Raw genomic sequence first — 26,692 nt, 5'->3', positions numbered from 1 at the left:
CGGGAAATGAACTTCAGATTCCTGAACCATGGAGAGGCGTTGCAAGGACTTCAGGGACCAGACGGACTCCATCTGACCAGCAGCGGTAAGCACGTCTTTGGACACCGACTAGCCCGCCTGCTTCATAGGGCTTTAAACTAGGTAAGTTGGGGGAGGGTACCCACTCAGATACAAGTACAGTAAGGAAAGATCCTGATGAGGTGAGTCGAAACTCCGATTCTAAGTCCAAAGTAAGTGCCCCCATTGCAAACAATTCTCTAGGAGTCACACTACCCAAGGTGGGGAAACTCCCCACAGGGACTTAGCAATCACGGGGTATGGAGGGCTATGTATGTTAATGCACACAGTTTAGGCAATAAGATTCTAGAATTAGAGACCGAAATAATGAATGCCGACCTTGACGTGGTGGCAATATCCGAAACTTGGTTCACAGACTCTCATGGGTGGGATATGGCTATACCGGGATACAACTTATTTTGTCAGGACAGAGAGGGAAAGTCAGGGGGAGGGGTGGCACTATATATTAAAGAAGACATCAAAACTACCAGAATCACAGATGTCAAATACACCGGGGAATCCCTCTGGGTGAACCTGGCCAGAGGCAGGGGAAAATGCCTGTATCTTGGTGTAGTATATAGACCTCCAAGACAACTGGAAGACAAAGACTCCGAATTAATTGAAGACATAGAGAATATCACTCTACGGGAGACGCTGTTCTGCTAGGGGACTTCAACATGCCTGACGCAGATTGGAACTCATACTCAGCAACAACCAGCGGCAGCAGGAGACTGTTAACATCCATAAAGGGAGCACGACTCAAACAAATGGTATTGGAACCCACTAGGGCCCAGGCGATCCTGGACCTGGTACTCACCAACGGGGATAGCGTCTCTAAGGTCTCGGTAGGAGATGCGCTAGCCTCCAGCGACCACAACATGGTGTGGTTCTACCTCAGGAAAGATTTCCCTAGATTAAACACGAAAACAAAAGTACTCAACTTCCGAGGCACTGACTTCAAACGCATGGGAGATTTCGTCCACCGGACACTGCAGAACCAAGCTACGACCAATGATGTGGAAGCTATGTGGTCATCCCTGAAATCTACCATACATGAAGCGACAAGCCTCTACATTAAATCAGTACACAAACGGCAGAGAAACAACAAACCCCAATGGTTCTCCGCAGAAATCTCGCACCTCGTCAAGGAGAAGAAAAAAGCATTTATTTCCTACAAACTAACGGAGACTAGGGAAGCTAAACTAGAACATAGGGTGAGGTCTGCTGCGGTCAAAATGGCAGTCAGGGAGGCGAAACTTCGAGTGGAAGAGACTCTGGCAAAGAACATGAAGAAAGGGGACAAATCCTTCTTTAGGTATATTAGTGATAGGAAAAAGAACACAGACGGGATAGTACGCCTTAGAAAACCAGATGGGAACTGCGCAGAATCAGATTCCGATAAAGCAGAACTACTGAATGAATACTTCTGCTCGGTCTTCACCTGCGAGGCACCGGGGCACAGTCCGCAGTTGCAGGCAAGGCCCAGCGTGGAAGACCCGTTTCAGAATTTCGAGTTCACACCTGGCGACGTCTACTACAAACTGGCAAGACTCAAGGTGAACAAAGCCATGGGCCCGGACAATATACACCCCAGGGTGCTCAGTGAGCTGCGTGATGTCCTGGCAGATCCGCTATCAGGACTCTTCAATCTCTCCCTAAGTTCAGGGAGAGTCCCCATAGACTGGAAAACAGCTAACGTCGTTCCACTGCACAAAAAGGGTTGCAGGGCAGAGGCTGCAAACTACAGACCAGTGAGTTTCACATCAATAGTATGCAAACTCATGGAAACACTAATCAAAGGTAAATTAGACGCAATCTTGGATGAGGAGAATCTACGGGATCCCAGTCAACACGGATTCACCAAGGGTAGGTCCTGCCAATCCAATCTCATCAGCTTCTTTGACTGGGTAACAAAACAGTTAGACTTGGGAGAATCCGTGGACGTCATATACCTAGACTTCAGCAAAGCTTTCGATAGTGTCCCGCATCGCAGGCTATTGAGCAAGATGAAATCAATGGGGCTAGGAGAAACACTAACCACATGGGTCAATGACTGGCTGAGTGGCAGACTTCAGAGGGTGGTAGTTAACGGTACCCTCTCTAAAACATCAGAGGTGACCAGTGGAGTACCACAGGGCTCAGTCTTGGGCCTGTTCCTTTTCAACATATTCATAGGTGACCTAACTCAGGGGCTTCAAGGTAAGGTAACATTATTAGCTGACGACGCCAAACTATGCAATATAGTGAGAGATGGCAATTCACCCGATAGTATGACACAGGACCTACATTTGTTGGAGCTTTGGTCCTCGACCTGGCAGCTGGGCTTCAACGCTAAGAAATGCAAGATCATGCACCTTTGGCAGCAGAAATCCGTGCAGAACTTACACCTTGAATGGTGAGACCATAGCTAGAACTTCAACAGAACGAGACTTGGGAGTGATCATCAGTGCAGACATGAAAACTGCTGATCATGTGGAGAAGGCTTCATCTAAGGCAAGACAGTTGTTAGGTTGCATCCGCAGGAGTTTCGTCAGCCGGAAGCCTGAAGTCATAATGCCATTATACAGAACCATGGTGAGGCCTCATTTGGAATACTGTGTGCAATTCTAGAGGCCACGCTACCGAAAAGATGTGCTGAGAGTAGTCAGTGCAACGGATGGCCACCAGGATGGTCTCGGGGCTCAAGGATCTATCGTACGAGGAAAGGCTGAAAAATTTGCGGCTGTACTCACTCGAGGAACGTAGGAAGAGAGGAGACATGATCGAGACGTTTAAGTATATTACCGGCCATATCGAGATGGAAGAAAAGATTCTCTTTCTCAAAGGACCCTCAGCCACAAGAGGGCATCCGCTCAAACTCAGGGGCGGAAAATTTCATGGCGACACCAGGAAATATTTCTTCACCGAGAGAGTGGTTGATTCTTGGAACGAGCTCCCGGTGCAGGTGATCGAGGCAAACAGCGTGCAAGAATTTAAGAGCAAATGGGATGCCCATGTGGGATCCCTTAGAGGGTTAAGCCAAGGGAACCTGTCACCAGGAGTGGGATCCCTAGGATAGTAGACTTGGGGGTGGGTCAGTAGAGTGGGCAGACCTGATGGGCTATGGCCCTTATCTGTCATCATCTTCTATGTTTCTATGAATAGTTGAAGCAGTCCAGCACTGCGACCCCAAGGACATCATCTCACATTGGAGAAATCTGATCACCAACATCCTTGATGAACTAGCCCCACTACAAACCAGAACTAGAACCAGCAGACGATCAGACCAATGGTATGACAATGAACTACTCCTTCTCAAAAGACAATGCAGACCAACTAGAAAAAAAAATTGAGAAAATCTAACCTAGAACTCACGAAAACCGCCTGGAAAAAAACCAACAAACAATACAAACTACAACTAAAGAATAAGAGAAAAATATTACACCAACCTAATAGGTACAGAAACCCAAGACACCAAAAAAACTATTCCGAATATTAAAAGATCTAACAGACACCAAACCCTACACCACCACCAACACCACACCACTCCCCCTCAGCCACTCTCTTAGCAGAACACTTCAAGAACAAAATCACAATTGCTAGAACCACCCTCAATTGTACCTCATCCCACCTAAACGAACTCACAATTCATCCCACAGAAAAAGAATCAACTGCAGCAGACAGAATATGGTCTCGATTCCCCAACATACAATGGTCTGAAACTCAAACTCTACAAAAAATACAGCCACGCATCCTGTGACCTCAACTACTGCCCACCATATCTCCTAACAACCTCCAGCGCAATGTTCCGAACTCTACTTCTACAATGGATACAAACCATGCTCACAGACGGCCTTTTCCTAACTGACCTCAGTGAAATCATCATCACCCCGATCCTAAAAGACCCAAAAGGACCAACAGACCAACCATCCAACTACAGACCCATTGCTTCAATACCCCGATATGTCAAACTAACAGAAGGACTAGTCGCCAAACTCCTAACCAACTATCTAGAAGACCATAACATACTTCACCCAACGCAATCAGGCTTCAGAACCAACTTCAGCACAGAAACATTAATAAGCTCCTTATGGACACAACCAGACATCTCAGCACAGGGAAAAAAATGCTGCTCATATAACTGGACATAACCGCAGTATTTGACCTAGTAGACCATAACATCCTACTGCAAATTCTAGACGCAATAGGTATCTCAGACAAAGTATACTCCTGGTTTAAGGCTTCCTAAAATTTAGAACATACAGAGTAAAATCAGACAATGTAAAATCCGAACCTTGGTCCAACCCCTGCGGAGTACCACAAGGATCCTCACTATCCCCAACCCTCTTCAACCTATATACTGCCTCTCTTGGGACATACCTGAACAATCTAGGCGTAACCTCTTACAGTTACACAGATGACATTACCATTCTCATACCTTTTGACCTATCCAAAGACCATCATGAAAAATACACTACACCGAATACTAGAGGCAATAGCTACCTGGATGAAAGATTACAAACTGAAACTCAACCCAGATAAAACAAAATTCATCCTCCTGGAAATAGCAAAAGTCCCAACCATTACCAATATAGAAATCAACTCGATCAACTACCCCATTCAAACCACCCTAAAACTACTGGGAATGACCATAGACAGATGCTGCACCATGCAACCACAAATAAACAAAACAATATAGAAATCTTTTGCTGTTATGAGAAACCTAAGACAAGTCCGAAAATTATTTGAAAGAACCCAACTCCAACTCATAGTTCAATCCCTAATCCTAGGCCTTCTGGATTACTGCAACATCCTATACCTCCCTTGCCCTGCAACAATGACTAAACAACTACAGACAATCCAAAATACAGCTCTAAGACTCATCTACTTATTAAGAAAACACGACCATATCACAGAAGCTTACAACTCACACTGGCTACTGATTCAAGAAAGAATACTATTTAAATTCTACTGCCTACTATTTAAGTCTTTAAAAGGAGACGGCCCAACCTACCTTAACGACCGCCTTATCCAAACAAACCTCATCCAGACACAGAAAAACACACACCCCATTCACACACCCTCCAATCAAAGAAACCAAACAGAAAAAACTATATGATGGCCTACTAGCCACTCAAGCAGCAAAATTAGATAACCAAATCTCCAACCTACTGATAACCACTCCAGACTACAAGATGTTCAGAAAAGAAATAAAAACTAACTCTTCAAGAAATCCCTGAAACAGTCTTAATATCAGTTACCTCCCTTTCCTCCCACTTATTCCCTATTTCATAGATTTTACCTATCCTAATCCTTACCTCCTCCACAAATCTCCAATGAACTTCCATTGTAACCCCCCATTTATAATTCTTTTGTAATCCGCCTTGAACCGCAAGGTAATGGCGGAATAGGAATCTCTAATAAAATGTAATGTAAAAAGTCGTCTTGGCAAGCCCCAATGACAAAATAACGAGAACATCATTAAAGATAAATGACCACAAATATTCAATTTCCAAAACCATAAAAATTCTGGGTATCACACTAGACAAGCACTTGACCATGGCTGACCACACAAACTTAACAGTGAAGAAATGCTTTTATACGCTATGGAAGCTAAGGACTATTAAAAAATACTTTGATACAACATCCTTCAGGTTACTGATGCAATCGCTGATCCTATCCACCCTGGACTACTGCAACATCGTCTATCTGGGTATCCCACAAAAAAACAATAAAGAAACTGAGATTAGTACAAAGCACTGCAGTTCGCTTAATCTTCGGACTGAGAAAACAAGACCACATTAGCCCATACTACAAAAAACTGCACTGGCTACCAGTGGAAGCGCGGATACAGTTCAAATTTGCATGCATCTGCTTCAAACAAATCTGCGGACTAGCACCTTCCTACCTGCAATCACACTTCACTCTTCAAGTCCATATGAACAACCAGAAACAAAAACATCTTCGCCTATCGTAAAATCACTGGCTGCAAATTACAAATCCTTCCTTGACAGAACCTTCATGTTCCAAGCTAACAGACAACAATCCTGGCTGGGAAACTACATAAATAAAACCAGACAGACCTACAACGCGTTCCGAAAATCAATCAAAACCACTCTGTTTGACAAATTCATCACCTAAACAGACCGATCTGCGCTCACTATGCATTTTCCCCCTACAAACCTGAAGCAATCTCTCATGCAATTCCTACCCCTCTCACTTTCCCTCCCCTTATCCCCCTCTTACATTCCCTCCCCTTACAACCCTTTTTCTTCTGTAACATTCCCCTCATGCATTTGTAATTCGCTGAATGTCTAGCCTTCTTCGATGTGAACCGCCTAGAAGTCGTCTGACTATGGCAGTGTAGAAAAATAGTTATTATTATTATTCAAAGCCTTCCATCATCTTCTCTGCCCCCAAGTCCTCCTTCGCACGGACAATCAAGCAGCTATGTACACTACTCCCCCGATATTTGTGGGGGTTCCATTTTAAGAACCCATGCGAATATCAAAAAACTGCAAATACGTTTTTTAGGCAGGGGAGACAGGAGAGGGCAGCTGGAGAAGCAGCTGGAGCACCGGCGAGTGAAGGAAATCACTCGCTGTATGCTCCGATTGCCTCTTCCTGTACTAAAGTCGGGCCTCACCAATCAGGAGCTGCATGTCAAAGCATCTCCTGATTGGTGAGGCCCGACTTTAGTACAGGAAGAGGCGGTCAGAGCATACAGCAAGTGATTTCCTTCATTCGCCGGTGCACCGGCTGCCTTCTGCCTCTCCAGCTGCCCTCTCCTGCCTCCCCTCCACGGTCGGAAAATACCACGAATGACCGGGACTGTGGACTGCAAATTCGCGGGGGAGCACTGTACTACATAAGCAAGGAGGCAGGTGCTCTCTCCTGTTATGCCAGGAAGCCCAACAAATCTGGACTTGGGCAACGGCTCGCAACCTTTTCCTAAAGGCTGTCTACATTCATGGGGAGAAGAATTCCCTAGCAGACAACCTCAGCAGAATTCTTCAGCCTCACGAATGGACTCTCAACTCTGCAACTCTCCAGTCTATCTTTGCTCAATGGGGTACTCCAAAAGTGGACTTGTTTGCGGCTCCTCCCAATCACCAGTTGCCGCATTTTTGCTCCAGGCTTTACTCTCTTCTTTGTCTGGAAGTAGATGCCTTTCTCCTGGATTGGACGGGTCTGTTTCTATATGCATTCCATCCAATTCCTCTCATGTTGAGGACTATGTTCAAACTCAACAGAGAAGCAGCCACCATGATTGTCTTTGCTCCACAGTGGCCCAGACAACATTGGTTCTCCGTTCTACAACTCAGTGCCAGGGAACCAATACCTCTTCCAGTATTTCCTACTCTGCTTACTCAGAATCAGGAATCTCTTCTACATCCCAACCTGCAATCACTGCACCTGACAGCTTGCTTTCTCTCGGGCTGAATCCATCTGACTTGCATCTCTCTCAGCCTGTTAGACAAATTCTTAATGCATTCAGGAACTCAACAATGTTATCAACAAAAGTAGACTAGGTTTTCATCATGGTGTCTTCATCACGATCCAACTTCCTTGTCGGTAGAACTGGTGTTAGATTATCTACTTCATTTATCTGATTCTGGCCTCAAATCTACATCTGTCAGTCCATTAACAGTGCTATTACAGCTTTTCACATGCCAATCGAGGGAAAACCCCTTACTGATCATCCTTTGATCTCCAGATTCATGAAAGGACTTTTCAATGTAAAACCACCTCTCAAGCCTCCGCCTATCTTCTGTGACCTTAATGTGTGGTTCTTTCCAGTTTGTTGAAGCCACCATTTGAACCTATGGCCACAGCTCATCTCAAGTTTCTCACCTGGAAAGCTGTCTTCCTTATTGCTCTCACCTCTGCCAGAAGGGTCAGCGAGTTACAAGTGTTGGTGGCAGGTCCACCCTTCATAGTTTTTCATCATGACAAAGTGGTTCTGTGCGCACATCCAAATTTTCCACCAAAGGTTGTCTCAGTTTCATTTCAATCAATCGATTGTACTGCCAATGTTTTTTACCTAAGCCTCATTCTCATCCAGGAGAAATCGCTTTGCATACTTTGGACTGTAAACGGGCTTTAGCCTATTGACCGGATAAAGCCACATCGAACATCTCCCCAACTGTTCATCTCTTTTGATCCAAACAAGCTGGGGCATCCTGTTTCCAAGAGAACGATTTCTATCTGGCTGGCCGCCTCTATCTCGTTCTGTTATGCTCAGACTGGACTGGAACTGGAGATTCATGTCACAGCCCACAAAATTAGAGCTATGGTAGCTTCTGTTGCTTTCCTCAGATCTACTCCCATTGAGGAAATCTGTAAAGCTGACACATGGTCCTCAGTTCATACATTCACTTCTCACTACTGTCTGGAGTCCTTCTCCAGACGGGATGGGCACTTTGGCCAATCTGTTTTACAAAATTTATTTTCCTGAAGGCCAACACTCCCACCATCCCATTTGTTAGCTTGGAGGTCACCCATATTTGAGAATATGCTGCCTGCTTGTCCTGGGATAAAGCACAATTACTTACCGTAACAGGTGTTATCCAGGGACAGCAGGCAGATATTCTCACAACCCATCCATCTCCCCAGGTTGTCATCTTAGCTGGCTTATCTTAACTGAGGGTCTGCGCGCCCTTCGGGCAGGAAAGCATTCAGGGTTCAGGCTATGGCGAACTTTCTAAAGACTTAAACTGGCTATGCACTTTTAAAGTGGTCCGTACCAGGGCTCCATCGGTGATGTCACCCATACATGAGAATATCTGCCTGCTGTCCCTGGATAACACCTATTATCCCAGGACAAGCAGGCAACATATTCTCACATAAGGGTGACGTGATCCACGGAGCCCCGATACGGACAGCCTCACAAGCAAACTTGCTTGAAGAACTTCAGAAAATTTGCGACTGCCGCACCACACATGCACAAGTATCTTCTCGCCTAACATAGGGCGCGCGTCTCCTCAGTTCTAAGTTTTTTCCGCAGAGCTGAGAAGCACTTGTTTCAAGGCTCTACGCGAGAGTTAGTTCTGCTCGTGCCTTCTCTCACCGCAGCTCGTGTATTTTCTTTACAGGGTTGCTGTGTTTATCTGTGTGGTTTTTTTTTTTTTATTGTTTTTTTTGATTTATGGCACGGTGGGGCCTACTCTGCGGCCTCAGCCTGTGGGCTTCAATTTAGCCATAGCCGTGTTCATTCCATGTCCCGGCTGGTCACAGGGTTCAAGAAGTGTAGCTGGTGTCAACGTATTATTTCCATCACTGACCTACATAAGTGTTATGTACAGTGTTTAGGACCCGACCATCGTCCAGAGTCATATGCCCGCTGTGCTACACTTCAAAATCGAGCCCTTAAACGTTATCGAGTAAAGATTGAGAAAATCCCCATGGGAATGGATCTGTCTTCAACTAAGATCTCGACCCACGACTCTGGCCCCTACCGCGACTCCATTTAAGTCTTCTACGGGCCAAAACCTTTAACCTCGACCTCGCTCAAACCTTCCTCGATGGGGAAATCAGCTAAATCTTCTCTTGAGGCGCCGTTATCCTCAGTGTCTCCCTCAGGTAAGATAGATAAGCCAACCCCTCCGGACATGCCACCTTTAGAACCGGTGGGTCCGAGGCTATCCAAGAAACGTGTCTCAAAATCGAGGCAACACTCTTCCTCGAGGTCGTCTTCCCCAGAGTACATAGCCACACCAATTGTACCAGATCCAGTGGTCTCGGTGCCGGCTTTGCAGAATATGTTGTAAACTATTCTGCATCAGGAATTTGGTAACATGCTTGCCAAATTGACTCCTGCCTTGACCCTGCTTCCAGCAGTTCAGCCTGAGCACTCAGCAGTCTTACAAGGAGTCGAGTCCTTGGCAGTGCCTCTAGCTCAACCTAGTCACTCTATTCAAGGAGTCGAGTCCTTGTGAGTGCCTCGAGATCATTCTCCACACTCTAAACGAGAAGTTGAGTCCTTCAGAGTGTTTCGAGATATCTCTGCACAAGGAGTTCAGTCCTTTTCAGTGTCTCGACATCATTCTTCGACTTCCAGTTCTACCTCTATACATTCATCAAGGCCCAGGTCTCCTTCTTGAGACAGGCCTCATTTATCGAAGCATCGAGAACCTTTGAGACCACCAACTCCTTTGTCAAGGAGATCTTTTGTGGATCCTCACCATTCTCATCAGTCGAGTTCTTCTCCTGCGAGGTTTCCTCACCAGCTGCTTCTTCAAAACAACAATGTTATGCTTCCTCGACATATTCCAGAAGTGGGCGTTTGTCTATCTTTGCCTTTGGATTCAGTTCTCAGGTATCAATATTCCAGAAAGGTACCTCGAAGGGTTCTCATACACCTTCTCAACAAGATCATACCTCTTCATATCCGGTGTCCTTTACCAAATTTCTATGCCAAATGAGTAAAGATCTTAACATCACTTTTGAATCTGACTCAAAATACTCTGAGTATTTTGAAGAACTGGGTATGTCTCATCCTTTTATGGAGTGTCTCAAATTACCATTCTACAGAATACTCTTTACTTGGTCTCACTACATCTATAAATTACTATCTTGACCAACATAAATCCGTTCTATTAATCTCCTTAGATCTTGCTGCAGCGTTTGACACCATCGATCATCATCTCTTATTGCAACGTCTTTCTTCTATAGGTGTAGCCGATCAAGCCCTTGAATGGTTTTGCTCTTATTTTCTTGACAGAGCCTCTACAGTACATTTCAATAACTCAGTTTCAAAATCCTATCATTCTAACTTTGGTATTCCACAAGGCTCCATTTTATCACCTCTTTTATTTAATATCTATTTGGCCCCTCTTCTGACCCTTTGCCAATCAATAGGGTTTACTGTTTACGCCTACGCCGATGATCTTCAATTATTGCACCCCATTGATCCCAATAGCCAAACTGAGATCCAATCAATTAATCACAAATTAAGTAAAGTTCATGACTGGTTAAATACTAATAAGTTTTCTCTAAACATTTCAAAAACTAATACTTTCCTCTTCCCCGGGAAAGAGGGAGCACAATTAATTTCTCCAGTCATCATTGAAAACATTCCACTTCCACCAATCACAACTACTAAAATCTTAGGTGTCCTTATAGACAATAAGCTAACATTTCGACCACAAATTAGTGCATTGGTTAAAAAATTGTTTTTATAAATTAAGGATGATTCGATCATTGGCCCCTCTTCTTGATATTAGTTCCCTGAATGTTCTGATCCATGCACTTGTAATATAAAAAATGGACTATTGTAACTCATTATTAAAAGGGATCTATCATAAAGACTTAAAACGCTTGCAGCTTATTCAAAACACGGCCATTAAGATAATCTCGGGCGCAAAGAAATTTGATCATGTTACCCCTTTGCTTCAAAATGCCCACTGGTTGCCTGTCCCACACAGGGTAACTTATAAAATCGCCCTTCTGACATTCAAAACTTTGCAGACCAATACACCAGCATTTATAGACAGACTTTTGATTCCATATGACCCTCCGAGAGCTTTAAGATCTATTTCTCAATACAATCTTAACATTCCATCTTTAAAAATAATTGGTACACGTCGCACCTCCATTTTTTTTGTGACAGCCCCTATGATCTGGAATACTCTTCCTTTATACTTAAAAATGGAAAAAAACTTTAAAAATCTGGAATACTCTTCCTTTATACTTAAAAATGGAAAAAAACTTTAAAAATTTTAAAAGCAATTTAAAGTGCTTTATTTTTAAAGATGCTTTTAATTGATCAATTGTATTTTAGAGATTAACCTATTCTTGTTTTTTTACATTTATTTTCCCAGTCCCTTTTGTATTTACCTTAAATGTTTCTCACATTTTTCTATATCAATTGTATTTCCCCCCCTCTCCCTATTTGTGTCTAGGGGCCTGTTAGTCTGTATTTACCTAGTATGTAATTGCTGTCTGTCTTGTAGTTTTCATAGAAATGTATGTTTTAATTGTTATATTTTTGTTTAAATGTTATTTTAAACCTTGTACAACGCTTTGTAGTTTCGAAAAAGCGTTTAATCAAAAATCTGAATAAACAATACCCATGAATTGGCATTCTTTCTCAAACTTTCAGAAGGAATCTTGATACACCATACTCCGTTCCTGCCGTACCAGCAAAAATGGAATCTCAATACCGGATGGTGCATTGTAAAGGATTTGAGAAGTGTTAACTATCATATCAATCTCTTCTTGTTGAATTCTCTTTGAAATGATCTAACCCTGCCACAGTTTATGCAACAGTCCCTCCTGGTCGAGAGGGAAGAACTATGGACAAGGTTGGTCGTCGACTGTATCAAAATTCGATGATGACAAACCTAATTTTGAACTATATCTTTGTCTTCACTTCTTATCTGCATTTGGTCAACGCCATGTCTGTTTTTTTTTGGTTTGTTTTTTCAAGTATCTTCCTCAGCATTGTCTTCCAGAGTTTTAACACATGCATCACACTCTGGGTTAGCTTCGCATGCATATGGTTCAAGCTGCATATGATGCATTTGAAATGTCCTATAGAGTCACTGCGTTCTCAGTGGCGATGCGCCATCTTGCCTGGCTCTGTACCGTGGATATGGACCCGAATCTTCAAGATCGACTGGCCAACATCCCATGCAATGAGTTGTTTGATGACTCTATTGAGGCAGCTACAAAGCATTTATCTGAGCATGAGAAGTCATTAGATAGATTGTGAGCCCACTGGGACAGATAGGGAAAATGCTTGAGTACCTGATTGTAAAACCGCTTAGAAAACCTTGATAGGCGGTATATAAAATCCTAATAATAAACTTAAGTCGTTTGCTTCCACAGTCAAGCCAAAGCCTTCCACCGCTAAGGGTTATAGGTCTCCACCATCTTACCAGAGGCATTATCCTCAAAAGTAATCACCTTATTCAAGGCCACCTCTGAAAAAACAAGCAGCAGCAACAGCAGCGTAAACCTCAGACTCCTGCTGCACCCAAGGCCTCCCAGTCTTTTTAACCATGTAACACAGAGCATAACTTCAATCATTCTGCCTTTGTTCTCTCTTTTCCCCATGGTGGTCATGTCCATCATTTTTAACATCGAAGGGAGATCATTATATCTGACCTCTGGGTCCTCACCATCATCATTGAAGGTTACTCTCTTCACTTCATCCAGGTTCTACCAGATCTTCCCCCAAGAGAGTATCCTTCCAGTCTGTCATAGACCACCCTTCTTCAGGAATCTCAAGCTCTGCTTCGTCTCCATGCCATCGAGACAGTTCCTTTGGAACAGCAGAGCACGGGATTTTACTCCCGTTACTTCCTTGTTCCAAAGAAGTTGGGGAATCTACGACCTATTTTGGACCTCAAGAGCTCTAAACAAATTTCTTGTCAGAGAAAAATTTTGGATGCTGTGTCTAGCATCCTTGTATCCCCTTCTCGATCACAACAATTGGTTATGCTCTCTAGATCTCAGAGGCTTGCACTCACATCCCCATTCACCCTGCCTCTCGCAAGTTTCTCAGATTTCGGGTGGGAAACCATAATTTTCAATACAGAGTGCTACCCTTCGGCCTGGCATCATCTCCCAGAGTTTTCACCAAGTGCCTGGTAGTAGTAGCAGCAGCAGCTCTGCACAGCCATGGTCTTCAGGTTTTCCCGTACCTGGATGACAGACTCATCAAAGATTCAACATATCAGGGGGTTATTATAGCGACCCAACAGACTATTTAGTTCCTCCAAAGTTTGGGGTTCAAAATAAATTTCCCAAAATCCCAGCTACAGCCCTCTCAGACTCTGCAGTTCATTGGAGCTATGCTGGACACTGTCCAACTCAGAGCATTCCTTCATCAACGTCAGGATGCTCTCATTCAACTTTGTCATAAAGTATCATTCCTCACTTCACTCTCAGCTAGGCACATGATGGTTCTACTATGTCACATGTCCTCTACAGTTTTGCCAGACTTCACCTCAGAATTCCTAAGTGGACCCTGGTATCTCAGTGGACACAGGCTTTCGACCCACTTTCTCAGCACATTACAGTGACTCCTTTGTTGAGACAGTTTCTCCACTGGTGGATGCTTTCTTCCAATTACTCCAGAGGTTTACTGTTTCAAATGGCCCCTCATCAGAAGGTCCTCATGACAGATTCCTCGACTTACGCTTGAGGGGCTCATCTCGATGGTCTCCGTACTCAATGGCATTGGTCCAGCACAGATCATCGGTGTCACATAAATCTGTTGAAACTCGGAGCGATTTTCAATGTTCTCAAAGCTTTTCAGTATCTTCATCACGATCAAGTAGTCCTCATTCGTACAGACAATAAAGTAGCCATGTACTATGTCAACAAGCAGGGAGGAACAGGATCTCTTCCCCTTTGCCAGGAGGCTCAGAAGGTTTGGAATTGGGCAATTCTTCACAAAATCTTTCTGAAAGCCATCTACATTCAAGGAGAGAAAAACTTTTTAGCGGACAAATTGAGTCGTCTTCTACAGCCTCACGAATGGACATTCAATTTGTCGCCTCTCCATCACATTTTTTTCTCTGTGAGGAACTCCACAAATAGATCTCTTTGCATCTCCCCACAACAACAAACTGTCTCGGTTTTGCTCCAGGATATACTCTCCTCATCGCCTCGAAGCAGATGCTTTTCTTCTGGAATGAACAAACCAGTTTCTGTATCCATTTCCTCTCATTCTCAAGACCCTTGTCAAACTCAAACACAAACATGCCATCATGATTATGATAGCTTCTCGGTGGCCCAGACAATCTTGGCTCTCCCTTCTGCTTCAACTCAGCAGCAGGGAAGCCTCTCCTTTTACCAGTTTTTCCATCTCTGCTTACACAGAGTCAGGGGTCTCTGCTTAATCCCAACCTGCAGTTTCTGCACCTGACAGCTTGGTACCTTTTTTTTTTTTTTTTTAATATTTGTTTATTGAAAATGGCAAACGGTCCAGACAAACAAGTACAATCAGCAAAATAACACTCGCAATACAAGAGGAACACAAAGAAGGAGGAGAGTAGTAAAAAACAAGCAGTAACAAGCCTCCCCATTACGAGAAAGACCAACAAGAGGCAGGGCATCGCTCAAGATGAGGAAAAACAGAAACCAAGCAGTCCCCTCTCCCAATGCCCACAAGGAATACAAAGCCCGACTAGACCCACGGCCATAAATTTTTGAAATGTAGAAACTACCACAAACACAGGCACCCAAACCGCATACCAGACATTCCAACCCGCACAACAAACACCCAACTGCCACACCTACGATCTAACCAGTCACACCTACCTCGCCATGCCCATCCCCCCCTTGGAATGCAAGCAGGAAGTAGGTAAGTAAAAAGAGGACAGCAACAGAATTAGAGAACCCCAGAGTTGCAGGTAGACAAAGTGTAGCCCGCAGAGAAGGAGAATTAGTGTGTGAGAAGCTCCAGCATACCCTCCCACAGAGCGACATAGTGCCTCAGGTCCGGTCTACTAGAGTTAGCATAACATCGTATCTCAAATTGTGCCATCTCTCTCAGCTTGGCCCGCCATTGGGCTGTCGGGGGGATGTCCTCGGAAACCCAATAGGTCAAAATCGGGTTTTTTGCCACCAGAGTGGCATTATAAAGGAATCTGTATAGTGGAGGAGAGAAACCCTGTTCATGTAGGGACCCCTGAAAGCCCAGAAGGAGGGTACTGTAATCCCACTCGACAGAGTTACAAAGAACAGCGTCGAAGACCCAAAAGCCCCATCCAAATGGTAAGTCCTGTGCACTCAAGAAAAGAGTGAAGATATGTACCAAGTTTGCATTTACACTTACTACATAAATCGCTAGCCCAAAGCCCTGTCTGGGCCCCCCTCTGCCTAGTAATATAGGCTCTTTGCAAAATTTTATACTGCATTTCCTGATAATCAGCCGATTTAGAAAAAAGATATAGAGTCCGGAAGCAATCCAGGAACTGGGGCCCAGAAATACTCCGACCCAAATCCCCCTCCCAGCTCTCCCGTAGGGCACTCATCCCAGAAACTTGAGTAGAGAGCCGCAAAGCACCATACCAGTGGGACAGCCGATTGAGCGCAGGCAGAGTAGCTTCGAAAATCTGGTCCATAGTCCCCACATCCCAGCCCCGTGCATGAGCCCAATAATGACGGAGTTGAAGAAAGGAAAACAGAAATCTATAAGGGAAAGCCCATTTTGTCTAGACCTGTTAGAACGAGGGACAGGAGCTCTCCGATAAGGCCAATAGGTGACATAGTGCGGCAGCCGCATCGCGCCCATTCTCGGAACGTCACCCGCCCCCAACCAGGTAGAAATCCCTAGTTGCCCTCAAATGTCATGAAGGGAGAAACCGCGACCAGAAGAACCTGTTGGCGCCGCCACTACTGCCAAGCCCTCCGAAAGGGGAAAGCGGAGCGACCCCCCCCTCCCCCCGACCGAACAGCATGATCCGGTTGATAGTGAAGTAAATTAAAAAACTGAAAAGGCCGACTCCAGTGCTCAGCCCATCCCTGGGGGAAGTAATGCACAGAACCTGTATGACCCTCATGGATCCAACGTAGGAGGGCCGCAACATTGTACAAACATAAATCAGGAACATTTAAGCCTCCCTCTCCCCTGGCCAACATCAACTTCGCCAAAGCTATATGAGGAGCCTTGGACCGCCAAATAAACCGAGAAAACAGGGAATGAAAGCGGAGAACATCCTGGTGACGGAGCCAAAGCGGCACCGTTTGGAGTGGGTAAAGTAATTTAGGAAGTAGGACCATTTTCACCAAGGCCACCCTGCCCAGTAAACCCAAAGGAAGATCCTGCTACTGTTGACACAACTTCCCAATGGCATCAAGGTGACGGAGGTCATTCATGGAGTAAAACGTGTCCGAGTTTGTGCTCAAATAAATACCCAGGTAGCGGACCGGATTAGGCGAAGGCGGGATAGGAAGTAAAGCATGCCACGATTCCACAGGGCTGCCTACCAAAAGCAAGAGTTCAGATTTACTACAGTTAACCATCAGGCCCGATAACTCTCCGAATTCCCGAAGAATCGCCAATGCGGCCTCCAAATGGATAGGAGCCTGATCCAAATAAAGTAAAATGTCATCCGCAAACATACTAATTTTACATTCCTGACCCCCCACCCTGATACCCTGAACACTAGGGGCCTGGCATATCTTAATGGCCAAAGGCTCAATAGCCAACAGAAACAGCAGAGGAGATAACGGGCAACCCTGCCCACTCCCACCCCTTCCCACCAGCAATCAACCCCAAAAGACAGCCATAGCAACCAGAAAGAAACTATCTGGCTGGAACTGTGCAAAATCAAAACAAAGTCATGCCTGAAAGCAGTGCAAGAGCCCTAGCAACAAAGGGCTCGGGTCCAAGGACAGTCAAAAGTAAGATGGGTAGAATCATCCCAAGCCGATCCCCAAGTCCAGGCAGGAGTCTTAAACGGTGCACCGTCAGGAACAAGCAGAACAGAGACGGGCTGCTTCCCCGGAGCCGGCCACATGCCGTGGATCAGATCCTCAGAGTGCCCACAGCAGTCCAGCAGCTGAGACTTAACAAGGGCCCAGATGTACATGGCGAACAGAAGACTCTGTAGGCAAAGTTTAGAGAAGATATCAAGCTGCCAGATTGCCCACATACGTGCGAGCCTCCTCCACCGTGGCTAGAGTCACCGACGCACCATTCCTCCAGACCTGCAATTTAGCAGGGAAAACCAGAGCAAACTGGACGCCTTTATTGTGGAGCTCGGTGCAAAAAGGCGACATCAGCTTGCGTTGAGCGGCAACACGCACCGAGTAATCGTTAAAGACAAGCACTTTCACCCCCTCAAACTCCAGGGCACCCGCCTTGCGATAGGCCCTTAGGATTGCCTCCTTGCCTCTCCAATTGCAATAATGTGCTATAGCTATGCGCGCCCGCCTGCTTTCCCCTGCTTTGGGGCGAATACGATGGGCTCGTTCGCACTCAAACTGCAGGCCCGACCCAGACAAGCCCAATTTCTCTGGCAACCAGGTGCTGAAAATCCGGTACAGATCGCATCCCCAGCCGACTCGGGCAGGCCGACCAGCCGAAGGTTGTTGCGCCGGCTGCGGTTCTCAAGCTCCTCAAGCTGATCCTGCATTTGGCATTTTGTTTGCGGAGCACTGACATCTGCGCCTCCAAGGCAGCGCACGTGTCTTCCTTGCCTGACATGCGCTGCTCTACTGCAGCGAGTCGTTGGTGCTGTGCATCAAATTTATCGTGAACTTCATCTACCGCCAATTGCAGCTTGTTGAGGCGGTCCGCTAGAGCAGCCGTCACGGAGCGGGTGATTTCCTGGATCCAATCGCCCGTAGGGATGGTAAAGGAAGCTGGCTCCGCTGCCATTTTGCCTGCGGGAGAAGGAGGCCGATCCTGAGATGATTTCGCGGCTCGGAAGGGCATGCCCAATGGTAACACACGCCTGACTGTAGCAGGAACAGAGCGGGACTCGTAGCACTGCTCTCCAAAGAAGTCTCAGAGCTGAGGTGAGGGAAATTGCAGAGAAAAGAGCAGATTTCAGTGGGGTCGGGACAGAGCTCTCCTCTCCCACAACCATTCAGGTAGGCCGCATCACGTGACCCCCCCGCTTGGTACCTTTCAACGTAGGTGCCAATTTCCAGTTCTCTCAATCTGTCAAGGACATTTTTAGAAGCTTCCAGGAAGCCTCCCACTAGGCAATGTTATAACCATAAATGGACTAGGTTTTCTACTTGGTGTACACTTCATCACAAGGAGCCTCAATTTACCTCCTTGTCTTCAGTTCTGGATATTGGCGATCCTGTTGATTGGGATTGGCTTCAGATAAGTCTATGCTTTATCTATTTGAATTATCAGCGTGCCGATTGTGTGGTTTTCCAGTATTTTCAAGACTGATACGATTTTACCTCTAGCTGTTTTGAACTTCCTTCTGGATTTCATATATGTATGTTTGTGTTTGTGTTTATTTAAGATTATGACTTTAAAGATTTGTTGAATAAAATATATATTAGGAATTACGTTTTATTATGGATTCTCTTTTGTAATCTTTTTTTATTCTTTATTGAGCATCCTTGTTTTTGATTTAGTACCTCCTTTGTTTTTGTTTTCTTAAGAAAATAAAATTACAATGCTCCAGACTTCGCTAAACATACAGCTTTCCAGAGGAAACAATTCCTACTTCTCTGGCCACAGCTCAGACAGGTGCCAAATATGGGTTACTGTACCCGGCTATAATGCTGGTAACTTATACAAATAAAACTATGAGGATCCAAAAGACCTTCGAGACTTCATTACCCATATGGATGATCAAACGAACTGAGTGACTGTTTATTTGTAAACATTTAAAATTTATATGTGACTATTAATAATTGGTTTTCTGTTTATTTTTGCTGTAAATTACTAAGTACAGTTAGAGTATTGTGGCATTTGTTTGGGAATCTGGTCTAATATACTTTGGATACAATAGGCTATTATGGATGAACTTGCATGGGGGAAAGAGGAAGAGGAAAAAAAAAAACCCCAAATGGACTGAGAAGAAAAAAAAACAAAAACGGATGGACTGTCGGTTGGTGGTTGTTTTTTTAAATCTATGAGACAGTTGAACTTATGGTTTGTTTGGATTCTCATTCCTTGCGGGTTTTAAAAGTAAATCTTCTGATGACTTCATGTTCCATTGAATTTCTGCTTCTAACCTCGTCAGTGGAGAGTGTTGCTATACAGACCCGTCCAGCTTGCCTGAAGAACAGGATTCTTATGCGACAGGTTAGGCCCGCCCATTGACCCGACATCGAGCTTGCTGACGAATTTCCCGGAAGATGGTGATTGTTAATCTGGTAGCGTCCGGGTGATCGATGTGCAGCCTGTTAATGTCCTGGGCTCTGGTGCCCATCTATCGCCGTCTTCTGTCACCTCGCAGGCATTGCGCTCTGCTGTCTCGGAGATGGAACCGGGGCCGCTGAAGTGATGATCGCTGCAGACATAAGTGGAGCACATGCAGCAGGCAGAGGATGCGAATGAGCCTTCCACCCCCGACATCTGTTTCCGAGATCCTCAGGAGGCATTCTGTAGCAAGACCACCTGGAAGCTGCTTTGGAGCCTGCTCGTGTTCCACCTCTGTTCCTACAATCTGGTGAACCGAAACGAGCAGCTGATGAGTCTCTGCAGAGCCATTCTTTACAGCAGCTGTTCAAGGAGTTGTTGAAGTTGACATTTTATAGACAGTTTGTGGTTGGAGAGAACCAGGAGTCTATCAAACCTGTCATTAGAAGGAACAGGCCTTTGGAGTGGGATTGATTCTTGACTACAGTGTGGAGAAGGACTTGACACAGGAGGAAGAAGAGAAGAAAGATGTGGCGTCTTGCACTGCAGAAGACGAGAGAGAGCAAATAGGAGGCAGTTCCGATGATGTTCTGTCATCAAGCTCACAGCCCTGAGAGGGCCCCAATTTCTGCTGCAGTTTTCTGAGTTTCTGATCAAGTGGCAGAGGTTCTTTCGTCAACTAGCAACACAGCAGGGAAAGGCAGGACTGGCAGCAGTGGACATAAGACTGGAAATGGAGAAGTTACAGGAGAGCCTAGAGAGTTTGGGCATTGTGAGTAAGGCGGAGAGCCAACACTGGTTCACTGGGGGGAACCTGTGAATCTCTTGGGTTGGAACAGACCAAGATCTCCAAACTATTATTGGTGCCAAATCTTCAGACTGGACATCTGGAGCCACTTCTCTCCAAGTTCACAGATGAGGAAGATCTGCAAATGAAGAGGATGCTGCGGAAGATAGACATCTTGGCAAAGAAAGCTGAATGGTCTGAAGCGGCAGTGTCTGCAGCGGTCTAATAGCGGAAGTGAGCTGAAGCTACAGTGTCTGAAACAGAGTTCTCAAGCAACATTCCTTCACAGCGGGATCTAGGCTGAACTTGAGGGGGTGGAATTCATGTCTTATTTGACATACTGTTAACTGGGTCTACACTTTTTTTTTCTTTTCCTTGTGTCTCCTATAATGGTAAAGTATTCTCTAAGGGTGCTCATTGAGTTTCTGATATGGTTAAGTTTCTAAACATAAGTCATTTTCATTATTGTGTTCTGTTCTATTTTATTGTAATTTTTATTAGTTCCTTAAGTTGTGCATTGTGTAAAAGGTTTAATTGATCTATTCCCATTCCTTTGGAAGGAAGAAGGAATAAAATATTTGGGTATTATGATTCAAAGAAATTTGGAAGACACAATGACAGTAAATGAAAAGTCTTTATTGATGAAAATCAAAGAAATGTGTGAGCATTGGAACCCACTGCATCTTTCTTGGTGGGGGAGAGTCCAAACCATTAAAATGATTTTGCCTGTGGTTTTTTACCAAATGAGTATATTACCAGTTTATTTTCAAAGTTCATTTTACAAGAGATTAAATGGGATTCTTACGAAATTTATTTGGCTGGGTAAAACTGCTAGAATAGCTTTAGTATCTTTGCAAAAATACAATCGGCAGGGGGGAGGAGGGTAAATTTTTCCAAATTTTTATAATATCATCAAGCCTTCATTTTGCATCAGGGTATGTATTGAATCCTTCCTGAACTCACGGAACATCTTTCGGATTGGCTGATATTAGAGAGTCATCTCTTGTCCACATTACTTTTGAGCCATATCTTGAGTATCAAGTTACCTAGAACAGTGTTTTTCAACCTTTTTACACCTATGGACCGGCAGAAATAAAAGAATTATTCTGTGGACCGGCGGTTGAAGAAAACTGGGCTAAGTTGTGGGCCAGGCCACACCCATCTCTACCCAATCTCCACCCCAGACCCCACCCCCCATAATAGTACTAATTGCACCTTGTACGTCCCGTGCCTCATCTGGAAGCCTTCCCTCTGATGTTGCAACATCAGAGAGAAGGCTTTCGGTTCAGGCGCAGGATGCCTGTAGGAGCCACTGCCTGTTGCTTTGTGCACTGAATCAGTTAGGAAGAGGGAGCTGGCTCGAAGATAATGCCGCATTGATCACACCGTGGACCAGCGGTTGAAGAACACTGTTTTGGGCCTGATGCACATGCTGGCCCTGTGGACCGGCAGGAAATTTCTGTGGACCGGCACTGGTCCATGGACCGGTGGTTGAAGAACACTGACCTAGAATATACAAGGACAATAGTATTCTTTTTCCACCTGGAATACATTAAAATTTATTAACAATTTAATACCTACTGCAATACAACAATCCACAAGTCAGTCTCTATGGTTAAACTCCAAGATACAAATCAGCGAGTTTAAAATCCTCTGGAAACATTGGCTGCAGACAAGTATACCTACTTTAGATGATGTGATCTCAAATGGGAAAATGCTAAATTTATTACAACTGCAACAATCATTCTGCATCTCAAAGTCTCAAGCTTATAAATGGTTGCAGTTGAAGCAGGCCATTCAGAAATGGTTCCCTGATTGGCAAATTTTAAAAAATCAGTATAGCTTGCCAGGCCTATGCTTCTAGACAGATTTGCTAGGGCATCAGGCCGCCAAGCGGTATAAATTAATATTTGAATAAGAAGCCTAAAACTAGTCTAAAAGACATTTGGAGCATTGAGATAAAGCAGCCGATTTCTGCTACTCAGTGGCAACGAATTTGGACTTGGAGGATGAAATGTACAGCGTCATCGTCTGAGACAAACATGGTTCTTTTTGTTACATAGAGTTTTTTGGACCCCAGTTCATTTGCAAAGGTTGGATAGTTCAAAGTCTAATAGATGCTGGCACTGTCATCTTGAAATAGGGACACTGGATCACCTGTTGTTTTATTGTCCCTTGATACTCAACTTTTGGAAGTCTATATGGGGGACAAATTAATATGATACTGGAAACAACGATTCCATTGTCCTATAATGTGGTCATCTGAGAGACATTGATGAAAACTAAACCTCCATTAGACAGATTTAAAAGCAGACTCTTTATCATTATGACAGGGATTGTCATGTAAATGATTACCAAGAATTGGAAAAACTGGGACAGGCTTAATTTTTCCTTTTAGTGGGAAACTTTGTCTATGGTATAGATATGAAAAAACGAATTCAGAAATATTGGGTCATAATGAACTATTTAAAATAACATGGGGTCCATTGACAAATTTGTTAACTCTGATTAGTTGTATAATGCCTTTATTTCCTATTTAATTTACACACACATCCAGGGAGGGAGGGGGTGAAATATATCTTGTATTACTCCTTGATGGATGTAGGAAGGGAGTGGGGGGGAAATATATTTTATATTGTTATTGATCGAATGTAAGTGCTGTTTATGATAAACTTTGTTCTTGAATTGAAAATTAATAAAGAATTATAAAAATATGTATATATTGTATTAAACCACACCATGCGGTGATTACTGGATGCCAGATGATCACCCATCAGAAACACTTTCTCTATTTGTAATGACTAAGTCCAGTATGATCCCATCCTGTGTGGTTTCCATTACCAACTGCTGGAACAGTTCTCCTTGTAGCGAATCCACAATAGGGATACCCCAATCAACATCTGGCATTTAAAAATCACCTATTAATAATACTTTCCCTTTTACAGCTATATTCTGAATATCTTCTATTAAATCTCTGTCTACTTCTGCCTGTGAAGGAGGCCTATATGTCACACCAATGTAAATACATTTTCCATTCCCTCTTTCCAGATTGACCCACAGTGCTTCTTCCTTATCCTGCAGTCATGTGGATTTAATATGATCTTTAACATTTAATGCCACTCCATCTCCTTTTCTTCCTACCCTGTCTTTCCTGAACAGATTATAGCCCAGTATAACTATATCCTAGTCATGGTTCTCTGTGAATCACCTTTCTGTGATAGCCACTAAATTCAACTCGGCATCTTCCATCACATCAGTGACCAAGAGGGCTTTGATTAAAACTTTATAAGTGACAGTACCTTAAATCATTTACACTATAATATAATTAATCAGTTTCTCATAGATATTTTGTATTTTTAGGAATTGCAGTAGCACAGCAATATCTATATATTTTAGACAGTCATCACAATATTTAAGACTCGAGAAGAATATTTTATTTTTATTTTTCTTCCTTGCAGGATAGATTGGCATCCTTGAAAAAATTCAAAGCTTCACTGGAGACAGATGCTCAAAAATATCAAAATTATTTGACAGAAGTGGAATCGCATGCAGTGCTTGTTGAACAAAGGCATCAACATATCTCAGATGAGCTGGAGGCAATAGGTTAGATATGATTCTGAGGGGTCAGCTTTCCCAATGAAATAACTGTTCAGGGGTATCACTGAAGTATCCCTATCTAACAGCTAGGTCAGTCTTGATATGCGACACTCTTTCAGTTGACTTTGTAGAAGAAGTCTTATAAGAAGGGGAAATTGGGATTATAGATTTGTTTTATAGTCAGTGAATCAAAACCATTCAACATTTTATAAAGATGCTCTGTGCTTTGAAGAAAACTGCTCTGTGAGCTGGATGCATTAAAAAGGTCACTAATACTGCAAGGGGTCTGCTGAGATCAGATTTATGTCAGATTCCAAAAGAGCAATAGATGCACAAACAATTTTGCATGCTACATTGAGGTTTGCCATAATCCCTGTCTCTGACGTCCGATGGATCACCGTGAGAGCGACTTTCACACATGCAGAGCTGTCAAGGGAAGCTCTGAAGCAGCGTCCTGTCACTCAGCTGTTTTGGCCAGGAATCCTATTTTTATTTTAAATGAACACACATGTTGGGCATGTTACCCACACACAATATCTGTCCCTCATTTAAAAAAAAAAAGTCATGCTTCCCCCCCAGACAATCCCCCCTTCCCGACAATGACGGCCGCTCCTGCAAGAGACAGGAGGATGCCCACTCAACCTAAAGCAGCAAAAATGGTAGGAGTGATGCCCACCTCTTCCTGCCAACAGATGCCCCCCTGCAAACCATCCCCTCCCCTCCCTTCCCCCCGATGCCACTGAATGCTCCCCCCCACCCCCGCCATACCTTTGTCTGAAGTTGAGAGCAAGAAGGAAGCTAGTCCCTGGTCCCTCCTGCTCTGAGGCCTGCCAGTCCAAAATAGTGGGCCTTTCTTTCCACGATTTATCATGTGATGCATGGGAAGGAGCCTAATGCACTGTTTGGCTCAGATGCCTAAGGTCCTTGAACCTATCAGGGCCTTAGGCTCCTCCATTTGTATCATGGGATCCAGAGAGAGGAGCCTAAGACCCTGATTAACTTGACTGAGCATTGTTGGTTAATGTCAATAACAGGATCTCTGTTCTGTGATTTGAGCACAATCTAAATTGAGTAGGCAGAGAGCAGTTTGCTAATGTGTGTTTCAAGAAGTTTGGTTAGTATTTTAAGGGATTAGAGAGGTCTACATTCTGGGCTTAGGGATCGGCGTGAGAGCAATTAGCCCCATTTGGGATGGTAGTTGGCCTTGAGGAAGAAGATTGTTTAAGAGATTTGTCATTTAGTCGGGGGGCATCTGCAAGTAGAAGATTGGGATATCGGTCAAGTATACTGCTACAAGTGGATAGTGCAGCTCAGGCTGGGCTATAACTGGGGAGTCGTGTCACAGTCCACAAGGTCCAAGCTATGGCAGCTTCAGTTGCTTTTTTACGTTCCACTCCTATTGATGGAATATGTAAAGCTGCTACTTGAACCTTAGTTCATACATTCACATCTCACTACAGTCTGGAATCTTATTCCAGACGGGATGGTCACTTCGGCCAAGCAGTATTGCAAAATTTATTTTCTTAATGGCCAACACTCCCTCCATCCCATTTCTAGGAAGCTAGGGAGAATGTGAGAATATGCTGCATGCGAGAGTATGCTGCATGCTTGTCCTTGGATAAAGCACAGTTATTTACCATAACAGGTATTATTCAGAAACAGCAGGCAGATATTCTCACAGCCCACCCACCTCCCCTGGTTGGCTTTTTAGCTTGCTTACCGAATTGATTTACTGCGAGCCTACATCAGGCGGGAAGGCACTGGCGCATGAACTGTGTGGGCAGTTCGCAAACTTTCTCAAATTCTTAAAGTGGCAATGCACTTTTAAAGCTGGCAGTACCGGGGATCCATGGATGACTTCACCCATGTGAGAATATCTGCCTCCTGTCCCTGGGTAACACCTGTTACGGTAAGTTAACTGATTTTTTTTTTGTAGACAGCACAGGAATGCAGCCACATTTGCCTGCCCTCCTTCCCCTTGTCTCTACTTCTTTTATTGCGAGACAAAACTTTCAGGCTAAGGGGAGGGGCTGTGAGTGTAGGTCTCCTGCACATGCCCAGTAAGTTTTGAAAGTTTACCTAGCTAGGGAGAGCTCCACCACTAAGGCTCAGTCAGAGGACTTCACCTTTCAAGTGTGGCTGCATTCCCCTGCTGTCTATGGAGAACACCTGTTACAGGTAAGCAACTTTTTCTCCCCCTTCATAGTCACACTCCGCTTCCGTGGCATCTGTGGCGTTGCTCCTTTGGACCCATTCTTGACTAATCCTGCCACTGTTTTCACCCTGATCTGAGAGATCCTGATGTGGATGCTTCACTTGCTGACCCCTTATTTGCAGGTGCAGTGCTTCTGGGATGGGAAATCAGGAACTTTGTGCTGGATCCATCAAAAATTACAAAGACTAGGGGACACTCGAAGTTACAAAGAAATACTTTTAAAACCAATAGGAGGAAATATTTTTTCACTCGGAGAATAGTTAAG

The 26,692-nt window shown here is 44.3% G+C and overlaps 1 protein-coding gene across 4 annotated transcripts in view; it reads left to right on the top strand.

Annotated features, from left to right (window-relative positions):
• Nucleotides 1–26,692, top strand: part of NDC80 (NDC80 kinetochore complex component) — a 315,825-nt gene that overhangs the window by 129,846 nt on the left and 159,287 nt on the right. For all 4 annotated transcript variants that reach the window (XM_033940389.1, XM_033940387.1, XM_033940386.1 and 1 more), the window contains exon 10: nt 24,074–24,218. In XM_033940389.1, the coding sequence (XP_033796280.1) occupies nt 24,074–24,218 (145 nt within the window). The remainder of the gene's footprint in view (nt 1–24,073; nt 24,219–26,692) is intronic.

The sequence above is a fragment of the Geotrypetes seraphini genome, chromosome 4 (assembly GCF_902459505.1).
Source record: "Geotrypetes seraphini chromosome 4, aGeoSer1.1, whole genome shotgun sequence".
NCBI classification, from domain to species: domain Eukaryota; kingdom Metazoa; phylum Chordata; class Amphibia; order Gymnophiona; family Dermophiidae; genus Geotrypetes; species Geotrypetes seraphini.
The sequence above is the reverse complement of the archived record's forward strand: the minus strand, read 5'-3'. Positions and strand labels throughout refer to the sequence as shown.